The sequence below is a fragment of the Pholcus phalangioides genome, unplaced genomic scaffold, assembly GCF_987345545.1.
Source record: "Pholcus phalangioides strain wild (caught in Gottingen) unplaced genomic scaffold, Ppha-v1.0 ptg000007l_1, whole genome shotgun sequence".
Classification (NCBI taxonomy): domain Eukaryota; kingdom Metazoa; phylum Arthropoda; class Arachnida; order Araneae; family Pholcidae; genus Pholcus; species Pholcus phalangioides.
The window spans coordinates 6,561,789-6,584,677 of record NW_028301600.1 but is presented as its reverse complement, the minus strand read 5'-3'; the positions used below and the strand labels follow the sequence as shown (position 1 = coordinate 6,584,677).

General features: G+C 36.3%; 1 protein-coding gene across 1 annotated transcript in view; it reads left to right on the top strand.

Moving 5' to 3' along the window:
* The window catches only part of LOC149084851 (regulating synaptic membrane exocytosis protein 2-like), a 229,740-nt gene that overhangs the window by 127,180 nt on the left and 79,671 nt on the right, over window positions 1-22,889 (top strand). The window contains exons 15-16 of the mRNA XM_089232581.1: window positions 6,023-6,350; window positions 8,071-8,345. Of these exons, the coding sequence (XP_089088707.1) occupies window positions 6,023-6,350; window positions 8,071-8,345 (603 nt within the window). The remainder of the gene's footprint in view (window positions 1-6,022; window positions 6,351-8,070; window positions 8,346-22,889) is intronic.

Here is a 22,889-nt window from a genome sequence, read left to right as displayed (position 1 = left end):
CTCTTTCTGTTAAAAATTATGGGGGGAGGGGCCAAAATTATACTGTTTCTGGGCAAAGGAGTAAATGTTTTTTTTGCAGGGGTGTATGTTGTGTGTAAAAAAAAAAGAAAAAAATATATTTACATATTTTTCTCTCAAAAACCAATAATTTCGAAACTGGTTTATTTTCTCCCTCATCCAAGGGCAGTATTATTTTTGTGACCCCCCCCCCGTTCCGCCTGTAAAAGAGTAGACTCACCCACCCTTCCCAGTTCAGCCATAGGTGGAGATAGACTTGAAGGTCTTAGGGGTGCAGCAGATGACAATTGATATACATCATGTATACATCAGTAGGCTCTGCCATTGACACTGGGGGGGGGGGGTGGATTGCCCTCTCTCAACGTATAACAATTAAAATAATTTAGTTAATTTAGTAATTTAAATACTTTAAACAAATTATTTAAATTATTAAATTGAATAATTCAGTAACTTAAGTAATACTTTAATTTAATAATTTAAATTATGTTTTAAAAATGTAATTTTATAGTTTTTTTTAAAAATCATTATAGTAAATTTCTTAAAATTTGTTGGAACGTATTATACAAACCTAGGTATGTAAATAAAATTTGTACTAGTTAAAAAAAAGTTTGAGTACATTTTGTATACTGTCATTCATAGCATAACATGAATGAAAAATCCACTAGAATGTGTAGATGGGACAAATTCTCTCATCAAATTTTATGTTACTTCATTTTTTTTTCCTTCTTTGAATGCGAAACTTTTTCCAGTTTTGAAGTTTTTCCTGCTTAAATTGATTTTAAGATGGGTTGTGGAAAGCAACATGGGGGAAAGGCATTGCTACTGTTACTTAAAAAGGATGTAATGTTACTCTCTTACGCATAGTTGTTGATAAATTTGATAAGTTATTCAAAACTTTTCTGGTTAGCAGAATGCGTTTGAGTTTGATTTATTTCACACTATTATGTAAAAAAAAGCAATTTCGATGAGTTCCATTGAAATACAAAGTTTAGTAAAAACTAAATTCAATTTCAATTCATTCAATTTGGCAATAATCAAAATTCAATGTCCATCTGGTCTCTTTCTAAAATTATTTTGGTCACTATTTAGTCACATTTTTAAACATTGTAGTCACTATTTAGTCACTTTTTTAAACATTTTGGTCACTATTTTCACTAGTTTTGAGACTATGATCCGTGCTGAGCCCTGCTTTTGCATCCGAGCCTCAACTGACTTTAATCCCCATCTGCCCCCCCCCCCAGCAAAACTTTTCACGGGCTCTTGTGTAGTGAATTTACAGCTTGAAAAAACCCCAAAAAATTATGGCAATTGTCCCAGGCCCCAGGGCTGTTCCCATGTCGGCCCTACCCTTTTGGGGTCAAATGCCGAAGTTGACCATACGGAAATCGGGCATCGACATCTGCACAACAATTTTACGGAACTAATAAATAAATAAAAATAAAAATGCAAAATGACACAACAGGCAAAATGCCCAACAAGGTGGCTGAGAAAAAGATGCCCATAAAAATATGGATGTCATATATTTCAAAAATACAGCAACCCAATTAAAAATGCAATTAGTTGGAATGTTTGGACCACGTTTCTTTGAAAACCGTTGAGTGGTGCTCCTCTGGGAGATTGGTTTAGCTCTGTACTGGTCTGGAAATCTTTCGTATTGAGGAAAATTGAAGCCAAGGAATGAATACCTCAGTAAAGTGTCAATCGACGACGCCAACAGGCTTCCTCCATCGCCTACTCCCAGATAACCAAGCATATTTAACAATTTCATTCCAACAGCTAATTTAGCTATATATGGCTGTTCCCATGTCGGCCCTACCCTTTTGGGTAGGGCCATATATATACATAATGGCGTATATATATACATAATCATTTAGATAAAAGCAAACTTACGTCGGGTAGAATCTAGTTCATCAATATGTCACTGAAATCCTTTGAATTTTGAAAAAAACAAATCTTAAGCATTTTTTTTTTTTTTTTTTTTGCTTGCATAGGAGCATTTTATTAGTCCAATATAGCAAATTTGTAATTACTACTATCTGACATAAATAGTTCAATCTTACACGAACGGCAAGGAATGGTTCGATTCTCTAGATGCAGCTGGTCATCCGACAGACATTGAGCGGGGGGGAAAATTACACACTATAGGAAGTCCAGCCAGGGCCGCAAAAGGGGAAGGGGGCAGAGCAGACGGGTTTCGTGCCCAGCGCGCTAGACCCAGAGGGAGCGCAAATTTCATTCTGAAACCTCACCTTCAACATTACAAGGGGGGCGTCAAAATGCGCGCTTGCCCCGGGTGACCAAGCATCTAGTTGTGGCCCAGCATAGGAATATTGCTGTACAGCAGAAACTATTTTTCCCCCTCATGTGGTAGGTATACTGTATATCTATTCAAGGAAACAGCCAGGGAATTTTAGCCGCACACTAATTGTATGCTATCAGCAGCTCATTTTTCGCTGAGTAAAAAAAGACTGACATCTTCAATATTGTCAATTGAACGCATGTGTTGAATGGGTCTGCAAAACGATTTTTCCTCTCCTATAGAAATATTTGGTTCCGAGGACAAAAAAGAAGCTTATTCCCCTTTGAAGTTATGCAGCTCTGCGAGTAGCACAGATGTTTTTCCAGGAACGTGGGATACCGAGTTTTCTCATGGCTATTGTGTTCAGGTCATTTTCTGTGGTGCCGACAATGGCAAACTGTGAACATGCAAACAACAGGGTCATCTGGTTGTCAACAGAGAGCCCATAAGCAGTAGGGTATTTTCGGGGAAAAGGGATGGAGACTATGGAAAAACATTTCCCACCCCTGCTGTGTTGTTTGGGTCTCAGGAAGACTGATACTCAAAAATACGAAAAGAAAAAAAACACAATTAAAAATACTAGTTTCGAGGGCGAGGAGAGAACCAGAGACATGTTTCCCTTCCTTGGGGCCTTGCAACAAAACGAAGGATTTTCAGTGCATAAGGGAAAGAGGGATCCTCCAAATTCTTATAATTTACTATTGCGGCTGGAAGCCTTTGTTCTGGAACTCTAGGAGGGTTTTTCATCTTTCCCCTTGTATGATTTTTATGCTGAGAAATTAAAATTATATGTACCATAATAGTGAAATAAACCAATTAGTTATTCGTGGAAATGCTTGAAAAATGAAAGGGTAATGAATATAGCAGCCCGGCGGTTGAGAAACACTGTTTTAGACAATAACTTCATGGTGATAATTAGAACGTTGTCTATCTTTTCTTTTTATTTGAAGTCATTTATGTATTCTTTTCCCTTCACAAATTCTCCCTCACACTGCCAGAAGTCGTGAAAAATGGAAAAACAAACGTCGAACCATTTCTCCTTTGTCTTTGAATCTCAATATACAGCATCTCATCTCACTAGGATTTTTTTTTAATACATGTTTCTATGTCTGTAGTTGTTTATTTAAACTTATGTTGAACTTTGAATTTTAATTTTGATAATAGCACAGGAATAAACGATTCTGTAGTATGTTTTTTTTTTTTTTTTTTTTGCGGTACAGACTTCAGATAACAAAGCTATGCCATTATTGCATATATTATTATTTTTATTTTTATTTTACAAGTTTTATTTTCTCAGCGACATTTTTTTTTGTACTTCGATGTAACTACATCGATGAGACTATTGATGATGCCTTTTAACCCTTTACACTGCATAATAGCAATAAGCTTCCTTATGATTTTCAGCAGTAAATGAGTATATAAAGTAATGAAAAAGTAATGGGTATATAGCAGCTTTTTCAATGTGCATCGCTGTTTCTAAGGTCATCGCCAACCTTTATGTGGGGTGTCGTGGCGAGCTTGAGATATTGATTTGTTTATGCTTTGAAGAAGTTCTTTTATACGAGAAAATATCTGTTAATCTATCCTGAGGAGCCGCTGACGAATCATGAATTAGGCAAGGGAGCCGTGGTTGACAAAAGTTTGTGAACCATTGGAATAGATTGGGAAAGTGTTCCACTGAGAGAGGGATTAACTTTACAAAATATTTGGGCTTGCCAATCAGGGCCGTCTTAAGAGCATCATGGGCCCCCGGGCCAAGTGGTTTTTCTGAGGCCCTACCTGATAAATTCTAGAAACTTTCAACCAAATCTCATTTTTGTGAGGCCCCCGGGCCGTGCCCGGGTGGGCCCATGCGTTAAGATGGCACTGTTGCCAATGCTAAAATAAGAAGGCGAGATATCTTGTCAATGCCACTCAAAGGGTTGAGATCTGTCTGAAATCAGCGATGAAACATACTGTCTCAAGTCCATTGCTGTGACTACCGTTGTGGAATTGAGATTCTATGATGCTCATTATATTCTCATGCTTAATGGACATATAGGGTGTATGAAAAAGTCCCTTGGACCTGAAATGACTTGTAAACAAAAAGAGCTACAGCAATGCAACTCCTTACAAGGAAAGGGTCCCACAGATATGTCTTCAAAAATTTTAATTAAAAAAAACCGCTGTCAGTGAAATATTTGAGCTATGTTCAAATGGTGATTGGTATGATTGGTATTGTTCAGCAATACCATTCAAATGATTGGTATTGCTTTAGCAACACCAGCAGATATGTTCTGGCGTCCCTGTGTTGCTCTGTCTTTGCTGATGCCAAATTAAAAAAATTACACATTTCTAAGTGCAATATTTGCTGAGACACTCAAATCCGAAAAATGGAAGAAAGTTGGAAAAAAGTGTTAAATGTGGGAAAAACGATTTACTCATATGTTTTCTCAGCCACCTCGTTGGGCATTTTGCCTGTTGTGGCGTTGTATTTGTATAATAATTTTTTTCTCAAACAAATGTATTTATCAAGTTTCACAAGCATAAATTGATCAGAACAATCTTCAAAATGCTCTTGAGTAGGGTCATTTCAATTATTACCATTCATTAATTAAAAAAAACTATATAAATAGAAAAGAATTAAGTTGTTTCAACAAGTATCATATTGTCACCTTATAATGAAAACCTCATACATAAAAAATTCTCAACTTTATGGGAAGAGCAAAAAAAAAGATGGAATGTCTCATTGAATAACACACAAAAGGAGTTCATTTTAGTGCAGATTATTGCTGATCTTTTTCAAAAGCTATGATAGGTGAGATATGATGCTCTCAATCTAAAACTGTCTCAAAAAAGGTAATTTTCAAAAATAATTGATGAAAAGCAGGTTTTCATTATAAGTTGACGATATTTAATGGCCAATCAATAAGTAATCAGACTAAAATTACCTTCTCATCTTGTTTGCAAAAAATTCTTAGAAGTATATTTGTATGTCATACAGTGTCAAAGAATGAAAATTCTTAATAACTGATAACAAGGTAGGGTTAACGTAGTGCAAAGCTGCAGAGTGGCTGGATGGATCAGAAAGAAAAATTAGTCAATGTTTGCTTATATGAAAAAAATTTAAGTTGGTAGAAAGCAGTATATGAGTAAAGTTTTTGCGTTTTACTGAACAAATAAAAATAGAAGAAAGGAAATTTTAAATGTTGTAAAAAAGCTTTAAAAAGGGAAGACATGATGAACTTGATGAATGCTTTATTATAAATAATTCTCAAAGTAAAAAGCAGAAGTTCTTGATTTGCCTCATCAAGGGCTTTCATCAACATTGACTACCATGGTTATGGTAAACACAGCTTGGGCCATTTCACTAAAGAATTCTGAAACTATTACTACTTACTTATTACTATTCTAAAAACATTATGTGCATTCAATCCCTAGATAACTAAAGATTTGTCTAATAGACTGCCTAACAGATTAGTTACTGAGTAACACAGATTTAAGTTTAGTTATCTAGGGTTAAGAATATTTTTGATGATTATTCTTGCGGAAAATAAAATTAGTCTAATAACTTTTTTGATTTGCTCATTTAGACTGTTGTCAAGTGGCAGTGCTAATAAACTCAAGTGCAAAGTGCCACAATTTTTACTTCTTTAAAAAATTACTTTTAAAGCACAATTTTATAAATGTGTTTTTGAAATATTGGTCACACTTTTATTTTCATAGGTCATTTGATTGCCTCAGACAGTGAAGTATCATCAAAACATGTAGGTGAAAAACAATTCAATGTACATCCTCTACCACACCACTCTCGTAGTGGACAGGGTCACTCACAGGCATCAAACAGAAGTGGAATAGCTCAATCTGGAAGAAATACCAGAGCTCCAAATAGTCAAGAAAACAGTGGTATAAAAGGAGAAGAAAAAGAGACAACTACAAGAGCAGGTCATGCTCATGAAAGTGATGGATCTGAAACAAGTTCTGTTTCAAAGTTTAGTGTCACCAGTGCCTTTTCAACACAGTCTGAGCATCCGAAAGGCAGTCGAACATTGAAGTAATTTAAAAAAAAATCTTATTTACAATTTTATAGTTAAAGTGGCTTTTATGTCCTAAAATTTTAAATATATAGCTGAAAATGTCATCTGTGTTACTGTGAATATATCTAAGGAAAAACAGTCAAATAAAAACCATGAACAAATGATAAAAATCTGAAAATTAAGAAATCAGCAAGATCAATTTTTCGTACTTTAAAAATCACTCATGCAAAAATCAAGTATATTGGGGATATGTGATCTGCATTTGTGATGAAAAAAAAAACACAACTTAGAAGCCGAGGGAAGTTCATTATACAAAATGAAAGATGGCAGGTAATGTGAAGGGTATACAATATACCTTGCAATGGATGAATTTATGTGTTAATAATGTAGAAGAATGCCCAATTAGCATGATTTTCATGTTGTAAGTCGCACACAGTTGGATAAATTGTTTGTGGTATTTGCACATCACTATCAATTTTACATATAAGAAATTCATACCTGAAAAATAGCTAACTGTATCTTTCTCCTATGGAATTTGTGGATTCATTCACTATTTGTGAATTCAAAACCTATTAATTTTTGGAGGGCAGTGGTGATTAGTTTTTAAAACTCATAATTTTAAAGCATCAGAGTAAAAAGAAAATTTTGAATATATATATGTTGATTTAAAATTAATGATTGCTGAATTTACTGCAAAGAACTGAAGTATGTTATATCACCAAAATATTAACTCTTTAATGCCAAGGCGGTCCACACAAATAGTATAGGTATTTTTTGGAGGCTTGTAAAAAAAGCAGAAAAAATTATGAAAGCTCTTGTCAAAGGCGGAAACCAAAAAGATAATTCAAAGTCCCACAGGAGTTTAGGAAGGAAAAAGGTAGTCAAAACTTGGACAAGTCCACTGTGAGAAGAAATGTCTAAACATTGAGAGTTAAAGACATTTGAAGAATAAAATCATTCTCTTTTAACAATGACTTGATTCACTTATGATGTTCCCTCAATTACTTGATGTACAAAGACAAAATAAAAAAACATACCAAGCTTCTGACTCATTTTTATGACTGTTCATTAGCTATGTCGTGATGCTTCATTAATTAGAGCTGTTGATTTTAAATTTATAATTACAGTGAGAGGGAGGTATTTTATTCCATTATTAAGGAAATGAAAATGAGTTTTTTTAAGAGTTCATTAAGAGTAAAAAGTTGAGTAACACTGAGATGTGGACACATCAAGAATACAACTAAGCTAGAGTTGGAAGTTAGTCTGTCCATGAAACACCTCAGTACAGAGCAAATTTTTAATTTTTTTTCCTGACTAAAAAATGAATATATATATATATATATTTCTTTTTAATGTCAAGCTGTCCGGTCTCTATTGTAGACATTTGGCAATTTCAGTTACATCAATGAGAATTTGTGTTTCAATACATATTCTTGGGTAGAGTATATGTCAATGATAATGGAACTCAATATTACGCATTGTATATTGTCACAAATTATCCACGAAGCAAAGTACTACAAAAATTCAGTTTATTGTATAATATTCAAATAGATGATATGTGAACACAATTTTTTTTTTATCCGGAGTGAAAGTATGTAATTTGAAAAAATGTTTTGTTAAAAGTTTTCAACAGCATAATGCATCTAAAGACCACATATACTGTGTTTTACTTATATATATTCTTGTATTCACATAACTTTCTTTTCATTACTCATGTCTCTTGCTCATTCTTCATAGGGAATTTACTTCTCCAGTCTCTGGTCATGGTCCTGTCCATCCCCAGCATTCATCAAGGCAACCAATGAATCGCAGTAATAGTGATGGTGCCGCAAATGAGAAAAATAATGGTAGTTTTTCAGATACAGCCTTGAGTGAATCAACTGAGAAAGGTTCAACACAAACACAAAAAGATGCTCATGGATGGACTGGAACAACAACGAAGGCTACTCAGTTTACAAATCTTTCTAACAAAAGAAGTAACAGCACTTCACAGTTGAGTGTATCTAGCAAAGGTTGGTCTTGTGTAGAAACTGATTTTCATATTAACTTTTTTTAAAGCAATTTTACTCATGTGTGATTCAAAATTTTTCAAAATTATAAAAATATCAAAAATTAAAAAAAAACAACTCTCTTTATTAGTAAAAAAATTGCATGTTTCCCCATGAATTTTTTTTAGTTCATAAAGAAACATAAATAAACTATGGCAATATTCATAATCAAGCTTTGGCATAGAATGTATGTATATTAACTTATTATAACTTATGTTTAACCCTCCAGCCATAGACAAGAAATATTGAATTTTAGGTTGTTTGTAAAATTTTGCAGAGCTGCTATTATCGCGTTCTATATACATAGCGGATAAAAATAATCCAGTGATTTTGTACAGAAAAATTCAAAACCTTCCACTGCTGGAGGGTTAAGCATCCATCCATGAATAAATACATGTAAAAGCTATTTAATTATTTTCTCTCATTATTTTCGATCTGTTGATATATCCTTCTTACTAATGATGTGTGTGAGTGTAAGTAATTATAACCAGAATATTCAACTGAACAGGCACATATTTATTAGAGATTTAAACACTTAAAATGGGAGACAACATTTGTTGCTGTTCAGACTTGAGCAGCTATGTTTTTTGTACTGTTTCTAAAACTCTGAAACTAAATACTTGACTAATAATGTGTTGCCAGATACCAAAAACAGAAATAAGTAAATCAATTGTTTTTCCATTAACATAATATTATAACATTCTCGCCTAATAGTTTCAAGCAAATCAGCTATGGTGTTAACTCTAATGGATGAGACTTTTGCGAAACTGAAGTGTTTACAAAAGTCATAGAACCTATAGTAGAGCTGAGAAATTAAATTTGACAGGCTTATGTTAATATTAACTTATGTTAATATTGAAACTCAAAGCAATGAAGAGTATTAGCCAAGTTGTATGTGTTTTGTGTTTTGTTAGAAGCCAAATGTCTGTTCTCAGGACATGCTTTGATTATCAATTGATAAAAATGTGAATTGGGAATGACTGACACATCAAACCGGAAATCAAGTCCCTTATGAAAATGAACAAAGTATAAACAAATGTCATTCACAATTTTTTTTTTCTAATTGAGATTAAACAGTGGGTATCTTAAATACATAGGCAGAGATAGACTTGAAAGTCCGAGGGGGGGGGGCATGGTCATTATTGCTGGGGAGCACAGTGATGTTGATGTCAGTTCATATATACACACATACATTAGATCAATCGACTCCACCTTTGAAGCTGGGGATTCAATGCCCCCCCCCCCGTATCTCCGCCCATGTCCTAATAGGAACTTAGCATCTGGGCTGCAACTAGATACTTTGTCAGCTGCGGTAAGCAGTCATTTTGGCGTCTTCCATGTAATGTAGATAGTGCAGTTGAAGGGTGAATTCAGTACCCCCTTCAGTCCAGTGCCTGGGGCACCAGACCTACCTGTTCCCCCTAGTTGCAGCCCTACTCACCATAGTGGTTTTTTATCGCTAATCCCACAGAACCTTTGGTAAATACTTCATCAAAGTCAAATAAAAAATTATGAAAATTCCTGGGTTTTGTTATACAATCACAATATTTAAGAAAAAATAATTTAAAATTATTAACCATTTCATTTAATTGGGACCTGTGACCATTACCATATCATTTAAATGGCCTTTGACAAGTTATGAAATCATATAAGTGGTCTGCTTTCAAAACCATTGAGCATCTCTGATATGAACACTGGACTATCAGCTTTTTTGAGTCTTTATGTGATGTGATTGTTCTTGGCTTTTGAATGCATAAGCTAAAAAAGAGTCTTCAGAATTGTCCAGCCAACAAGAATAGCAAATTTGACAACCATAACAGCATATATATATATATATAAGATATATATATATCTTCCCGTTTCAGGGGAATAGTAGATTTTTTTAAAAATTGAATGAAAAAATTGTTAAAAGAAAATTCTGGTTACTTTTTGGTACCCCATCAGACTTTCACTGTATTATAATCAGTGGCAGATTGCAGCTAAAATTAGTGGGGATGCTGCTCCAGAAAATGTTTAGTTTTAATATTGTGTAAAAAGAAACAAACATGTATAAAAAGCTAATAAGAGAACCAAAAATAAAATATAGAACCGTAAATAAAAGAACCAAAAAAAAAAAAAGAATCAAATAGAATAGCTGGAAGCAGGATAATAATCTAATTCTACACTTTATCACATTCCAGAATATGGTTCACAGTTTTTAAGCTAACACACACGGAGTGAAAAAAAAAACTACCTTCCGCCAGCACACCAGGGTCGGCACTGCGGGAGTGACAGTGCTCTCTCTCTCTCTCAGCCTCGTGTGCAACTTCCTATGTGTGCATGTGCAAAACAGTCAAACGCCACACCACTGGAACTGTGAAATAGGGGTGCTGCAGTTACACAGTGCCTATATGCGAGCCACCACTGATTATAATGTAGTATTACATTTGTAGTCAAAAACTTGTGTGATGACATTAAGGGGTTTAAAATAAAGAAAATAAATTAAATTTGATCAGAAACAAGATCTAATGAGCCTATGGCAATAAAAAAACGAAAACTTTCATAGTTTATTTTAATAGTTGGTGACGATGGTAGTGTAGTTACCTGTTTATAAAAGTCATGGATGTAATGTTTCTTCTCTGCTCCAGAACAGTCAAGATAGGCCCCACAGAGAACAGGTCACAAATTATTCTCAAAACTTCCCTCTTTCATCATTTAATAACTTACCATTTTGAAGAGACATTCTGCATCATCTTTATGTGGTATAGTAGATGGTACAAAGCCCAACTCAGATGATACCTATAGTATTCCATTTAACATGACACAACATTAATAAGTCACCAACGAATAAGGCAAATAAACAAAAAATAAAACTCCTAATGCATTTTGACACACAATGGGTGTCTTCTTCAGAGGAAAAATATTTATTTTGGTTGGTTATCAAATCTTAACTCTCTGTTGCTCGGTGGAAAGAAGTATGTTTGTTCATTTCAAATGTCATGGTCAGAATGAAGCTGAGAGCCTGCGCGTAATACTAATGCAGCATCCTGATTGGATGCTTGGGGAATGACGCTACCCGATTGGTTTATTAAAATTTTCTTAGAATTCTTGCTCATAATGAATTTTAGCCATGATGGGTGCGATCAGTGATGTAGATATATTATCATTTACTAATATATTTTTGAAGACCCAAATATATGTGCCTTTATAGAAATATAAATCACCTGTAAATTTGACTTTGTGAAAAACTCTTGCTTCTTAAAATTGAATTCTATGGCCCACTTGCAAACAGTGAACAGCGATGGTTGATTTTTCACATTGCTAATTCTTAGCACAGCGCACATACTCATTTAATCTTGCTTTTAAGGGTCTCCTTGTCTGTCCTATATAACCAAGGGGGCAATCATCACATGGAATGTAATAAATGTGCCATTGTTTATTCTGTGGTATAGCATCTATAGGAGGTATGAAATCAAATTTTTAGTAGGCACATCTATAGTTGATAGGTTAAACTTTTTGAGAATTGGTTTGATCTTTAGTGAGATTGGATCATAAGGTAGAACTACAATTTCTTTGAGTGACCTCTCTGTAATGTTTACTAAAGTGGTTCCTGGTGCTGGTTTCAAGAATTTTCTACTTATTTTGTCTATGATATTAATGTTGAACCCCCAGTCTTTCGCAATTGCTGTGATGGTTTCAAGTTCATGGTCTAATGTGTTCTGATCTGAGCAGATGTTAAATGCTCATGCTACATAAGTATGCAATGCTGAGAGTTTCTGTTGCATATGGGATGAGAATATATAAAATGAGAAGGTAGTGAAACCAGGGCCGTCTTAAGAGCATCATGGGCTCCCAGGCCAAGTGATCTTTCTGAAGCCCTACCAGGCAAGCTGTGAACTGAACATGAGGGTCTATGTCATTCATAATCAGTATCAATTGTTCTAAGTCATCTTTGGAATCATCCCAAAGCACAAAAGTATCATTCACATATCTCCAATAAAATTAAAAGAACACGGAATTCAATAGTTACTTTCGAACTCATCCATATGTATATTACACAAAATTGAGTAGAGAGTATTTCCCATTTCTAGACCTTCTGTCTAGATGTAAAACTTTTAGCGCGACCACATGTGGCACGCATTGTCCAAAGGTTCTTCGTCAATCGCCAGATTGAATTGCTTCCCTGGCCAGCTCGCTCTCCCGATCTTTCGCCAATAGAAAACATGTGGTCCATGGTTGCTCAACGATTGACCCAGATTACATCCCCAGCTGCCACACCAGATCAACTTTGGCAACGCGTGGAAGCTGCTTGGTCTGCTGTGCCCCAAGAACACATCCAAAGTCTCTTTGAATCAATGCCGACGCGTGTGGCAGCGGTGATCTCCAACAATGGTGGCTACTCTCGCTACTGATTTTGGCAGGAACCACACTTCACAGAAGTCTATAAATTTAATCATTTGATGCTTGGTCAACATGTTATCTACAAAATAAATATTGTTGCAATATCTCTTGTCTTTCTTGGTGTTGCAATTTGGGTGGCCAGCAGTGTATATATTAACTATTAATACAACGTTTTAACAACAATTATCACAACTAAACCTTTCTCTCAATATTATAACAGAACAATAAAACAGAACGGTCTCACCGCCATGTCCAGATTTTCACGTATTAGTTCACATCGTCTGATAGACACTCCCAGGTGTCTACCTCACAGCAGAAGACTCCCTGACACCAGCTTCAGATGGGTTTGGTGTCTCCAAACACGTTGAGGTTACAGCTCAGCCACTGCGGGAACTGGAGGCGAACGTCCACGGGTAGCCGGTCTGACCACTAACCAATCCACAGGCGATGGGATCACGACGACGTTGGGTTTTTGCATGAAGACCAGCGATGAGACGGATGAGGTGCCAAGGGCACAGCTGTACAGTTTCAACACATTATTTCAGAGAGACGATCTAGCTCACACCTCAACAGGGCGTGACGCCTTAGTGATTAAGACAAGACGTTAGTCAGAGGAAGGTAGAAGTGAAATGTAAGTCGTAGTGAAGTACATCTCTAGCTGGTTTTTATATAGCAGCATTCCCATAATGCTTTACGATAGAACCAATCACAAGATCAAAGGTGCGGTATTGAGCTTGCATCTGATTTACATGATTTCATGAGAGAAAAGGAAATATTGTAAAAATTATAATATTGAATCTGGCAACCAAACATAACAGCGGCCGATCGGCAGACATACGATCGATCCCGGAGACAAAAAGGTAAAACAAACTAAAATCTATTAAAATGACTAGAATAAGGACGATTTCCATGGGGGGCCTAATGATAATTTTACACTAGCCTAAAGTACCAAAGGTTGTTTAGAGGTGTCGCGAGTTCGATACTTGGTTCGTCCTTGTCAGAAAAATTTCCTGACACAGGGGTACAACAAAAAACGGCGACAAGACAGCAAGGAGTCCCCCATCGAGCACCAACCCCTCGACGAGTATAAAAAACAAGCCTGCCGTTCGGAAGTGGCAATAAATTGTAGGTCCCGGTATAATTAGCCCTCGTGTGCAGAAAATGACAGTGGTGCGACAAAAATGATCAAATGAAAAAATTGTGTGTTTTAGGTCGTCTTTCTAGACACCTAATACCACCAGTTATGAGAATGTGTTAATAAATATTAAAACTACGTCAAAAGGCACCATGTTAAGCTGCTTGAGTTCAGTTTCATGTATTATTATTATTTGAGTGAAGCTTGATGCATTTCTAACTGTATTATTATTTGATTTGGCGAGTGGAAAAAGAACCCTAACAGGGAATTTATAGCAAGGTTATATGAAGCTGTACCAATATTAGAGATTATGGGACTGAGAGATAATGTTGGTTTGTACATTTTTGGATAGGCCATAGCGATACGTGACAAAATAGCATTTGATGGAATTACGCTCTTTTTTGCATGCTTGGGAAGGGAGACACTTGTTTTTATCCCCTTTATCTGACTCTAGAAATTACTATATTGTCATTTTGTAGTTGTTTGATGCTTCCATGTTCATTTGGTGAATAGCCTACTAAGACATTCTTATTGTTCTTTCACTCATTATCCACCAAAAAGGTGGATATACGATGTCTCAGGGTGTCTTTCTATTTGGGTCGAATCATAGGCGGAGATAGATGTGAAAGTCTGGGAGGGGCATGATGATGATATCAATTCATATATACGCATATACATTAGATCAGTCGGCTCCACCTTTGATGCTGGGGGGAGGGGGGGCATTTCCCCTCATGCTCCCCATATCTTTGCCCGTGGGTAGAATCTTACTGCGTAAAACTGACTTCTCTATAAGGGCGATGAAATGAATTTGATTGAATTTAGATTTGTCACAGAAATTAATTCCCAGTTCTAGGGCTTTAATTTGCATTCCTGTCAGTTGGTTACCAATGAAATTAACTATTTTAGATTTATTGACTGATGGGGTCACAGACAAGGAAACCATATTAGATGTTAATTTAGAAAATTTCTTGTTGATGGTGTCCTCATGGCATTTGGACTCTTTTGTAGAACGCCAGTATGAATTTTGCTCTAAGCTAGATGAAATGGCAAAGCACGGTGAAAGCCCTCACGTTGAAATCCTTGGTTTCTTTGCCTGCATCCCCATCAGTCAATAAATCTAAAATAGTTAATTTAACTGGCAACCAACTGACTGGAATGCAAACTGAAGCCCTAGAACTAGGAATTAATTTTTTCGACAAACATGAATTCAACCCAATTAATTTCATTGCCCCTATAGGGAAGTCAGTTTAATGCAGTAAGATTCTACCTCAACAGAAAGACACCCTAAAAACATCTTATATGCAACTTTTTGGTGGATACTGAGCGGAAGAACAATAAGAAGGTCTCAGTAGGCTATTCACCAGATGAACGTCGAATCATCAAACAACTACAAAATGACAAGACTACAATAATTTCTAGAGCAGATAAAGGGGGACAAATTGTGATAATGCCTAAAGAGCAATACTCTGAGTTAATGACTAAAGAGCAATACTCTGAGTTAATGACTAAAGAGCAATACTCTGAGTTAATGACTAAAGAGCAATACTCTGAGTTAATGACTAAAGAGCAATACTCTGAGTTAATGACTAAAGAGCAATACTCTGAGTTAATGACATCACATATTTCGAGTGGTCCTTATAAACAATTAAAGAAAGATCCATCCGAATTGAATCCCACTTTAGAAAATTCAGAGATGTGGTAAAAACAAGTGCCCCCTTTCCCGAGCATGTAAAAAAGAGCGTAATTCCATCAAATGTGATTTTGCCACATATCTATGGCCTACCTAAAGTGCACAAACCAACATTATCTCTCCATCTCATAGTCTCTAACATTGGTACAGCTTCATACTGCAACGTTTTAATCGCATTAAGGGTTTTTGTATACATCGCTACAAATGACCAGTCAAAGACACATTTGACAATGAAGAAATAATTTATTAGGTTCCTTAACCGATTGAGTGGTGGAAGTTTCAACTCTCACTTCTGGAATAGCGAAGCTTCTTATCTCTAAGTAGTGCTATCCCCCCCCCCATCTAATATGCAGGACAACAGAGGAGGTGTGGTAGGAGGGGTCCGTCAGAGTGACAGGTTGTCTACGCCCATTAAGTGATTCTCTATTCTTTACTAATACACACTCAACATCAGTACCTTTTCTTTTGTTTCAGTATTGACTATTTTTTTTTCTCCCTGTGCTGCTCACAGAACACATTTAGAAAAGTCCATTTTTATTTCAGCGAAACCTCGCTAATACGACACTCGATACAACAATAAATCTGTCTATAATGATATTTTTTCAAGTATTGTTTGGGAATGTCTACACTCTAATGTTAAACTGCTGCTTCTCGATATATCGATAAACCCTCTACAGCGATTTTCTCCTTGTTCCGCAGAGTATTGTTATATTGAGGTTTCACTGTATATATACACTGTACTTTTCTCACTCATTTATTTTACTGGTGAAAAGAATTGTTTATTGGCTCCACAAAGCAACATTGTAATGGGGTATTAGGATTACAAAACAATGTTTTTTTGTTTTTTTTCTGTTCAAGTATCCAGTGTCTAAATTGTCTGAAATTTAATTTATTTCTTATTATGTACTATCTATAATATCAGGTGCTGCCTGGGATTTCTGGGAGGATTCAAAAAGTGGCAAACCATTACAAAGGCATATGCTTGCCTGAAACGCATTGTTTGAAAACCACGGTAACCAAAGTAAACATTCCGAAAGTAATTGATGAAGCCCAGTAAACATTGTTACCCGACAGTTTTTTTGCCCATTTCAGGGATTTGCCCAGCTCTGACAAACTTTTAAAGTAGTTCAAGTCGGGTCCCATTTGGTATATACCCAAAAAATTTGGCGACGATAGATATAAAAATTTCTAGATTTGTATAGAGAACATACACACACAAACAGAAATAAATTTCATATATATAGATTTAACTGTTTCAGCATTTTTCTACAGGATTTTGATTACTTTATATGAAGTTTTTTTTTCCGAACGATATTCAGTCTACGTAGTTTTACGGTGTTATACAACTTGAAATTCGCAATTCCTTCTAAATTTTGCTCTATTGCTGACATCAATATAAATTTCATATATATAGTTAAATCTATATATTATATATTATCTATCGTGTTGCATGCGACTTATATTTCTAGTCTTTTATGATACGTAGGGTAGTATGAAAGGCACTGGTTCGCTCTATCGACACTGCCCATACTATCGTTATAGGCAGCGACCGCAGCAGGATTCCTTTCTTACCACGGTTCCGTTCATATTTCGCTCATCCACCAGTTGTGGACTGTGCTTAGAATGCACACAACGATATATCCTGCCTTCTTCAGAAAGCCTAATCCAAAATATGAAATTGAGAATATATTCTTTACGATATATTCTCTGGTATTTATCAACATAATATTGGTGGGCTGTAACTATGGTTCTATAATTCATGTTCAAATTTGTATGAGGGGAATAGTTCTGATGAATGTTTTGCTACTTTTGAACACAAACTTTTTTTACTCCTGTAAGTGAAAAATATCAATTCTGAAATTTTGATATCATTTTTGACAAACAAACACCTATATGTATGATTTCTTTTTTTTCAAATTTCACAAAAAAAAACAATGATTTCTTACGTAATAAAAAAGAAATAAGATGTTGGAAAAACAATAAATTGTGCTTTCGAAAAAAAAATTAAACATGTAGCAGAATGTTTCGAAAAGACAATATTATACATTTTAAAATAAAGCAAATTTTGGTTTTGAGGTAGACCGTACGAGCTATTATTCATTTTTTTATTTAGTTTCTGTGGTGGGGGTACATTTGACATGAACTGTGTTATTGCTTTCAAATGGGGAAAAAAAGTATTTCTGATACTTTGCAACTAACTTCTCAGTTGAGTGTAGTTTTGTATTTTTTTTTCAAAAGAAAGAAAAGAATAAGAAGCTGTTAGGTGTTGTCCACCACCTGATTTAGGAATTTTCCAAAAAGTCACATACGTATGTCAGCTGAGAAGCTTTTCTTTTCATGATTTTATAATAAGATTACCCAGAAATTTTGATCAAAAAATATATATGTTTCGGCATATATGTTTCGGCATAAGCGCACGCAGAATTTTCTCGAGGGATTTCCGATTTTTTTCCTTCAGGGGGGGGGGGGTTACGTTTTTTCCTGTAAAATAACACTATAATCTTGGCTTTGCGTACGTCAATGTGTTTCGGCTAGTTTCCGGTCGGCCCAGTTGACCCGACAAATATCCGAATTTCTGGATTTTTTCGGCCCCTATACATCTGGTATTTCTGGATATCAATATTTAAAGATATCAATATTCCAATTCCGCTAATCATTAAAGTTGTCGTAGCTAATAATAACTAAATAGTTATAATTATCACAAAACAATACACTAATGTGGTAATGACCCCAAGAATCATAGGAATCAATATATAGGGGCTGGGTAAACTGGCAAATTTCGGACTTCGGTATACCAAATATATATATTATATATATAAATAAATATTGTTGTAGAGGGATAATCGTTATATTGAGATGTAGCAGTTCAACATTAGAGTATTGACATTTCCAAACAAGACTTGAAAAAAACATCATTGTAGGTGGATTTGTCGTATTATCCAGTATCGTTGTAGCGAGGTTCCACAATATATAAAAAAATGTCAGATGATTAAAACATGAAAAAAAATATATAACCGTTGTGTGAAACTAACAAAAAGTTAGTTGAAATATTATTCAAGTCACAAGTTAAATCTATATACATATAACTTGGAATAAATTCCTAAAATATGAAATTCTGAAAGAAAAAATTTAGTTTTATCTTCCAGCCAATAAAAACTTTTTTTGGGTTTTGGCGGATTGCATACGTTAATTTACGTGTTTATATACAATGAAATCTCGCTACAATGATATCCGATACAACAATAAATACCTCTACAACAGGGCTGTCATTTCAACTTCTTCCGGGGGGGGGGGGGGGGCAAAACACATGTACTCAATGTATGTATATATATATTTGTGTATATATATATGTGGGCTCTTCACGGAGAAAAACACACAGCCTCCATTTTTGAAACATTCATTACGCGCACAAAACATATAGGACGATCATACACAGACATACCAAAAAAACGCGGCCTTTCCCGCCGACTTCTCCAGGCAAACTCACTGTTGCCACCACTAATCTTTACAATATTACTCATTCACTTGCATACCGCAGCGCCATCTACCGACAACAAAAAGAACTGAAAATAAAAATCCTACAGCTCGGCCATCCTGCGGCTGTGTGACATTTTACACGAACAACAATATTCGTATAAGCATGAAAAATTCGGAACATAAAATTTGTATCAGCATAAAAAATTCAAAACATAGTATTCATATGAGCATAAAAATTCAAAACACAAAATTTGTATAAGCATGAAAATTCAGAACACTATATTCGTATACATTTCTAATAACGTTTCATGAGATCAGCTGCGGTAGTAGTGGTAATAGGACCTGAATGATCTCCGACTTTCTTGACCTCATATCTGTCCTTAGCATTCACTTTAGTCACTTCATATGGACCAAAAAATTCAGTCCGGGCTCAATTTCAGTCCGAGTTCGAACTGAGTCCTTTGTATAGCCACCAGGTCACCAACTTGGTATTTGGGTGCCTTTTTTCTCTTTATGTTGTAAGTACGCCTATTTTCAGACTGAATCTTGTGGATGTTCTTCTTCGCCTCTTCTCTGACATTTCTTTGATCGTGGAATTCATTTACTGCCTCTTCCACCAGGAGATCTCTTAGTACAATGTCTTCTTTATTCCTCATTTTCACACCAGTTAAAAGTTCAAATGGCGTGTATTTCGTACTTCGACTAGTCGTGCTGTTCAAGACCCTCTGCAACTTATCAACGTGCTTGAACCACTTTGTTGCATCGTCGAGAGTCAACTTGGTTAGGACTGGTATTAGAGAACGGTGGATTCTTTCGACCTGTCTGTTCCCACGAGGAACACCTGTGGCAATCTGCAAATGCATGATGCCTTCTTCAGCACAATAATCACTGAAAGCTTTCGAAGCGAATGCTGAGCCTCTGTCAATTACAATCCGGTACGGACTCCCAAAAGTCTTCTGCTGAAGCTTCAACTTCTCTAAGGCGTTCTCTGCTGACGTAGACTTAACCGGATACAACCAGGTGAATTTCGTGAACGCATCTACAACAGTCAGTATATGCTGGTAATTCTTATTCGTTGAAGGTAAGGGACCTATGAAATTAACGCGATAAGTTCCTAGTGGTACATCTGCTTTTGGGATTGGGTTCAAAAACCCTTCCTTTTTCCCACATTTTTTGTTTGCCAATATGCATGGAACACAACTGAGAATAACTCTTTCTGTCAGCTTCCTCAAGTTAGGAATATAGAACTCTTGCTTGACAACCTCTTCCGTCTTAGATGTGGAAAAGTGACCCCTTTTCATGAGCTAATTTTATCAGCTCCATCTGCATGTCTTTTGGAACCACAATGAGTTCACGACCATTCATAAACTTGTAGAGAATGTCGTTACTTACAAAGTATTCTTCAGATTCACTGTCAGTAAGCAGTGTTCTAAGGGCACAAATCTGTTCATCTTCTAATTGGGCATTCTTCAGTTTCGCCGTCAAGGTGTCATTCCCAACTATCATGACTGGGTGTCCACTTAAGGCGTCGACATGCTGCATCCTCTGACCGGGTCTATGAGTGATTTCATAGTCAAATTCTTCCAGAAGAAGAGCCCATCTAGCGATTCTTGTAACAAGATCTTTCTTGTCCATGGTCTTCTGAAATGCTGAACAGTCCATGACAATTTTGAATCAGATATACTCGGAACTTCTTCAAGGCTTCAATAATTGCTAGTACTTCTAACTCATAGCTACTGTACTTCTCCTCAGCGGGACTTGTTTTTTTCGACATGTAGTAAACTGGATGTAGCTTCTTCAGCGTCATCAGCTTCTTGTAGTAATACTGCACCGTAACCATGTTTGCTGGCATCTGTATGCAACTCTATTCTCTGCCCTTGTTGAAAAATACTTAGCACTGGACTTTCAGTTAGTAATGTTTTGAGCTTCTTGAATGCTTCTTCTTGTTCTGGACCAAAATCAAATGTATGGTCTTTTCTCAACAAATCACTTAGTGGTTTGGCGATCTTGGCGTATCCTGGGATAAACTTTCTGAAATATCCCGCCAGTCCTAAAAAACTCTGTGTTTGCTTTATGCTCGTTAGGACAGGAAATTTTTTCACTGCTAGTGTCTTTTCCATAGACGGGCATATCAACCCATTTTCTACGATACGGCCAAGGAACTGTACCTGTCGTTTCAAAAATTGACATTTTTTTAATTTGATCTCGAGGCCATATTTTGACGCCACTCTTAGAACAGTTTCTAACTTATATAAGCCATCCCTTTCATCAGCCGAGGGGATGATCAAGTCATCCATATAAATAATAACAACACCTTTGTTCATGAGGGCCCTGAAAATGCTGAAACCATACTGCTGAAAGGCACTTGGGCTAGTGCGTAACCCGAATGGGACCTTATTAAACTCAAACTGACCGTCGGGAACCACGAAGGAAGTGTACTTTCTGCAGTCTTCATCAACATCTACGTGGAAAACCCGGTTTTTAAGATCTAGTGTGGTGTACAATTTTGCACCCTGCAACTTATCTAAAACATCTTCTATCAACGGCAGAGGAAACCTGTCTTTGACGAGCTTCCTGTTCAATTTTCTGTAATCAACACACAACCTAGTCGTGTTGTCCTTTTTCCTCACCAATACCACTGGGCTGGCATAGTCAGAAGCAGGGGTGTAGCCAGAAATTTCGTTCGTGGGGGGGACCAAAGTGACAGAACAATGGATTTGGCCATCTTTTTCCCTTTTTTCGGTCATTTCTCACATTTCGGGGGGGGACCAGACCCCCAAGTCCCCCCCCCCCCCTCGCTACGCGCTTGGTCAGAAGAACTTGGTCTGATAATTCCTTCTTCTAGCCATTCATGGATTTGCTTGTCCTCTGCTTGTCTCTCAGGAAATGATAGGCGGCGAGCTCTCTGATACATAGGTGTTTTCGATCACCATTGGCGTATGCAAAGAGGGTTTAGGGTTCTTACCCCCAGAGCCGAGATTATAGGGTTATTTTGCAGGAAAAAAGAACGTAACCCCCCACCCTCGTGAAAATTCTGTGTACGCCTATGACAATCACAAGTTTCTATGGGAAAACCATATCGCCTAATCAATTTGTTCTCTTAACTGGCCCATAGGGAAGCTCTATTGTATTGCGTAAAATTATATACAAATCACAATCATATCCCGAAATGTAATAATATTTATTACACACACACAATTATATTTTATTATTTAGTTTAAATATACAATGATACCTCGATATAACAATATTCTATGGAGAAAAATAAAATATTGTGATAGAGGGATTAAAGAGGTAACATTATCCTCACGTATGATGAAATTTATGCTATTGTTGTCATTTTTTCTATATCGGCATTGCTACGGAAAATGCGCTATTATGTATTTATTCGTTACAAAAAATTGTAATTGATTATAGTTTATTTATAAAATTCACTTAGATGTGTATTGTCCCTGTAAAGAAGCTTTTGTTTGTTTGTTGGCACAATGCATTCTGGCAGGAGACGTTCTCCAGGCAGACACCAGACCCAGACCCTGCCATCCAAACGGTAGAGGGTGAACCTTGATTCGTCGCTCCAAAGAACCCGTTTCCACTGATCTACGGTCCAATCTCGATGTGCTTTGCACCACATTAACCGAGCAACGCGGGTGGACTTTGTGATCAAAGGCTTATGGGCAGCAGTACGACCATGAAAACCAATCAGATGTGCTTTCTTACGGATGGTATTCATTGAAACAATACTCCCGGATGCCTGTTGAAACTCCTCTCGGATGAGGGCCATCGGTTGGGTGCGGTTCTTCCGAATTTCTCTGGACAGCACCCGTCG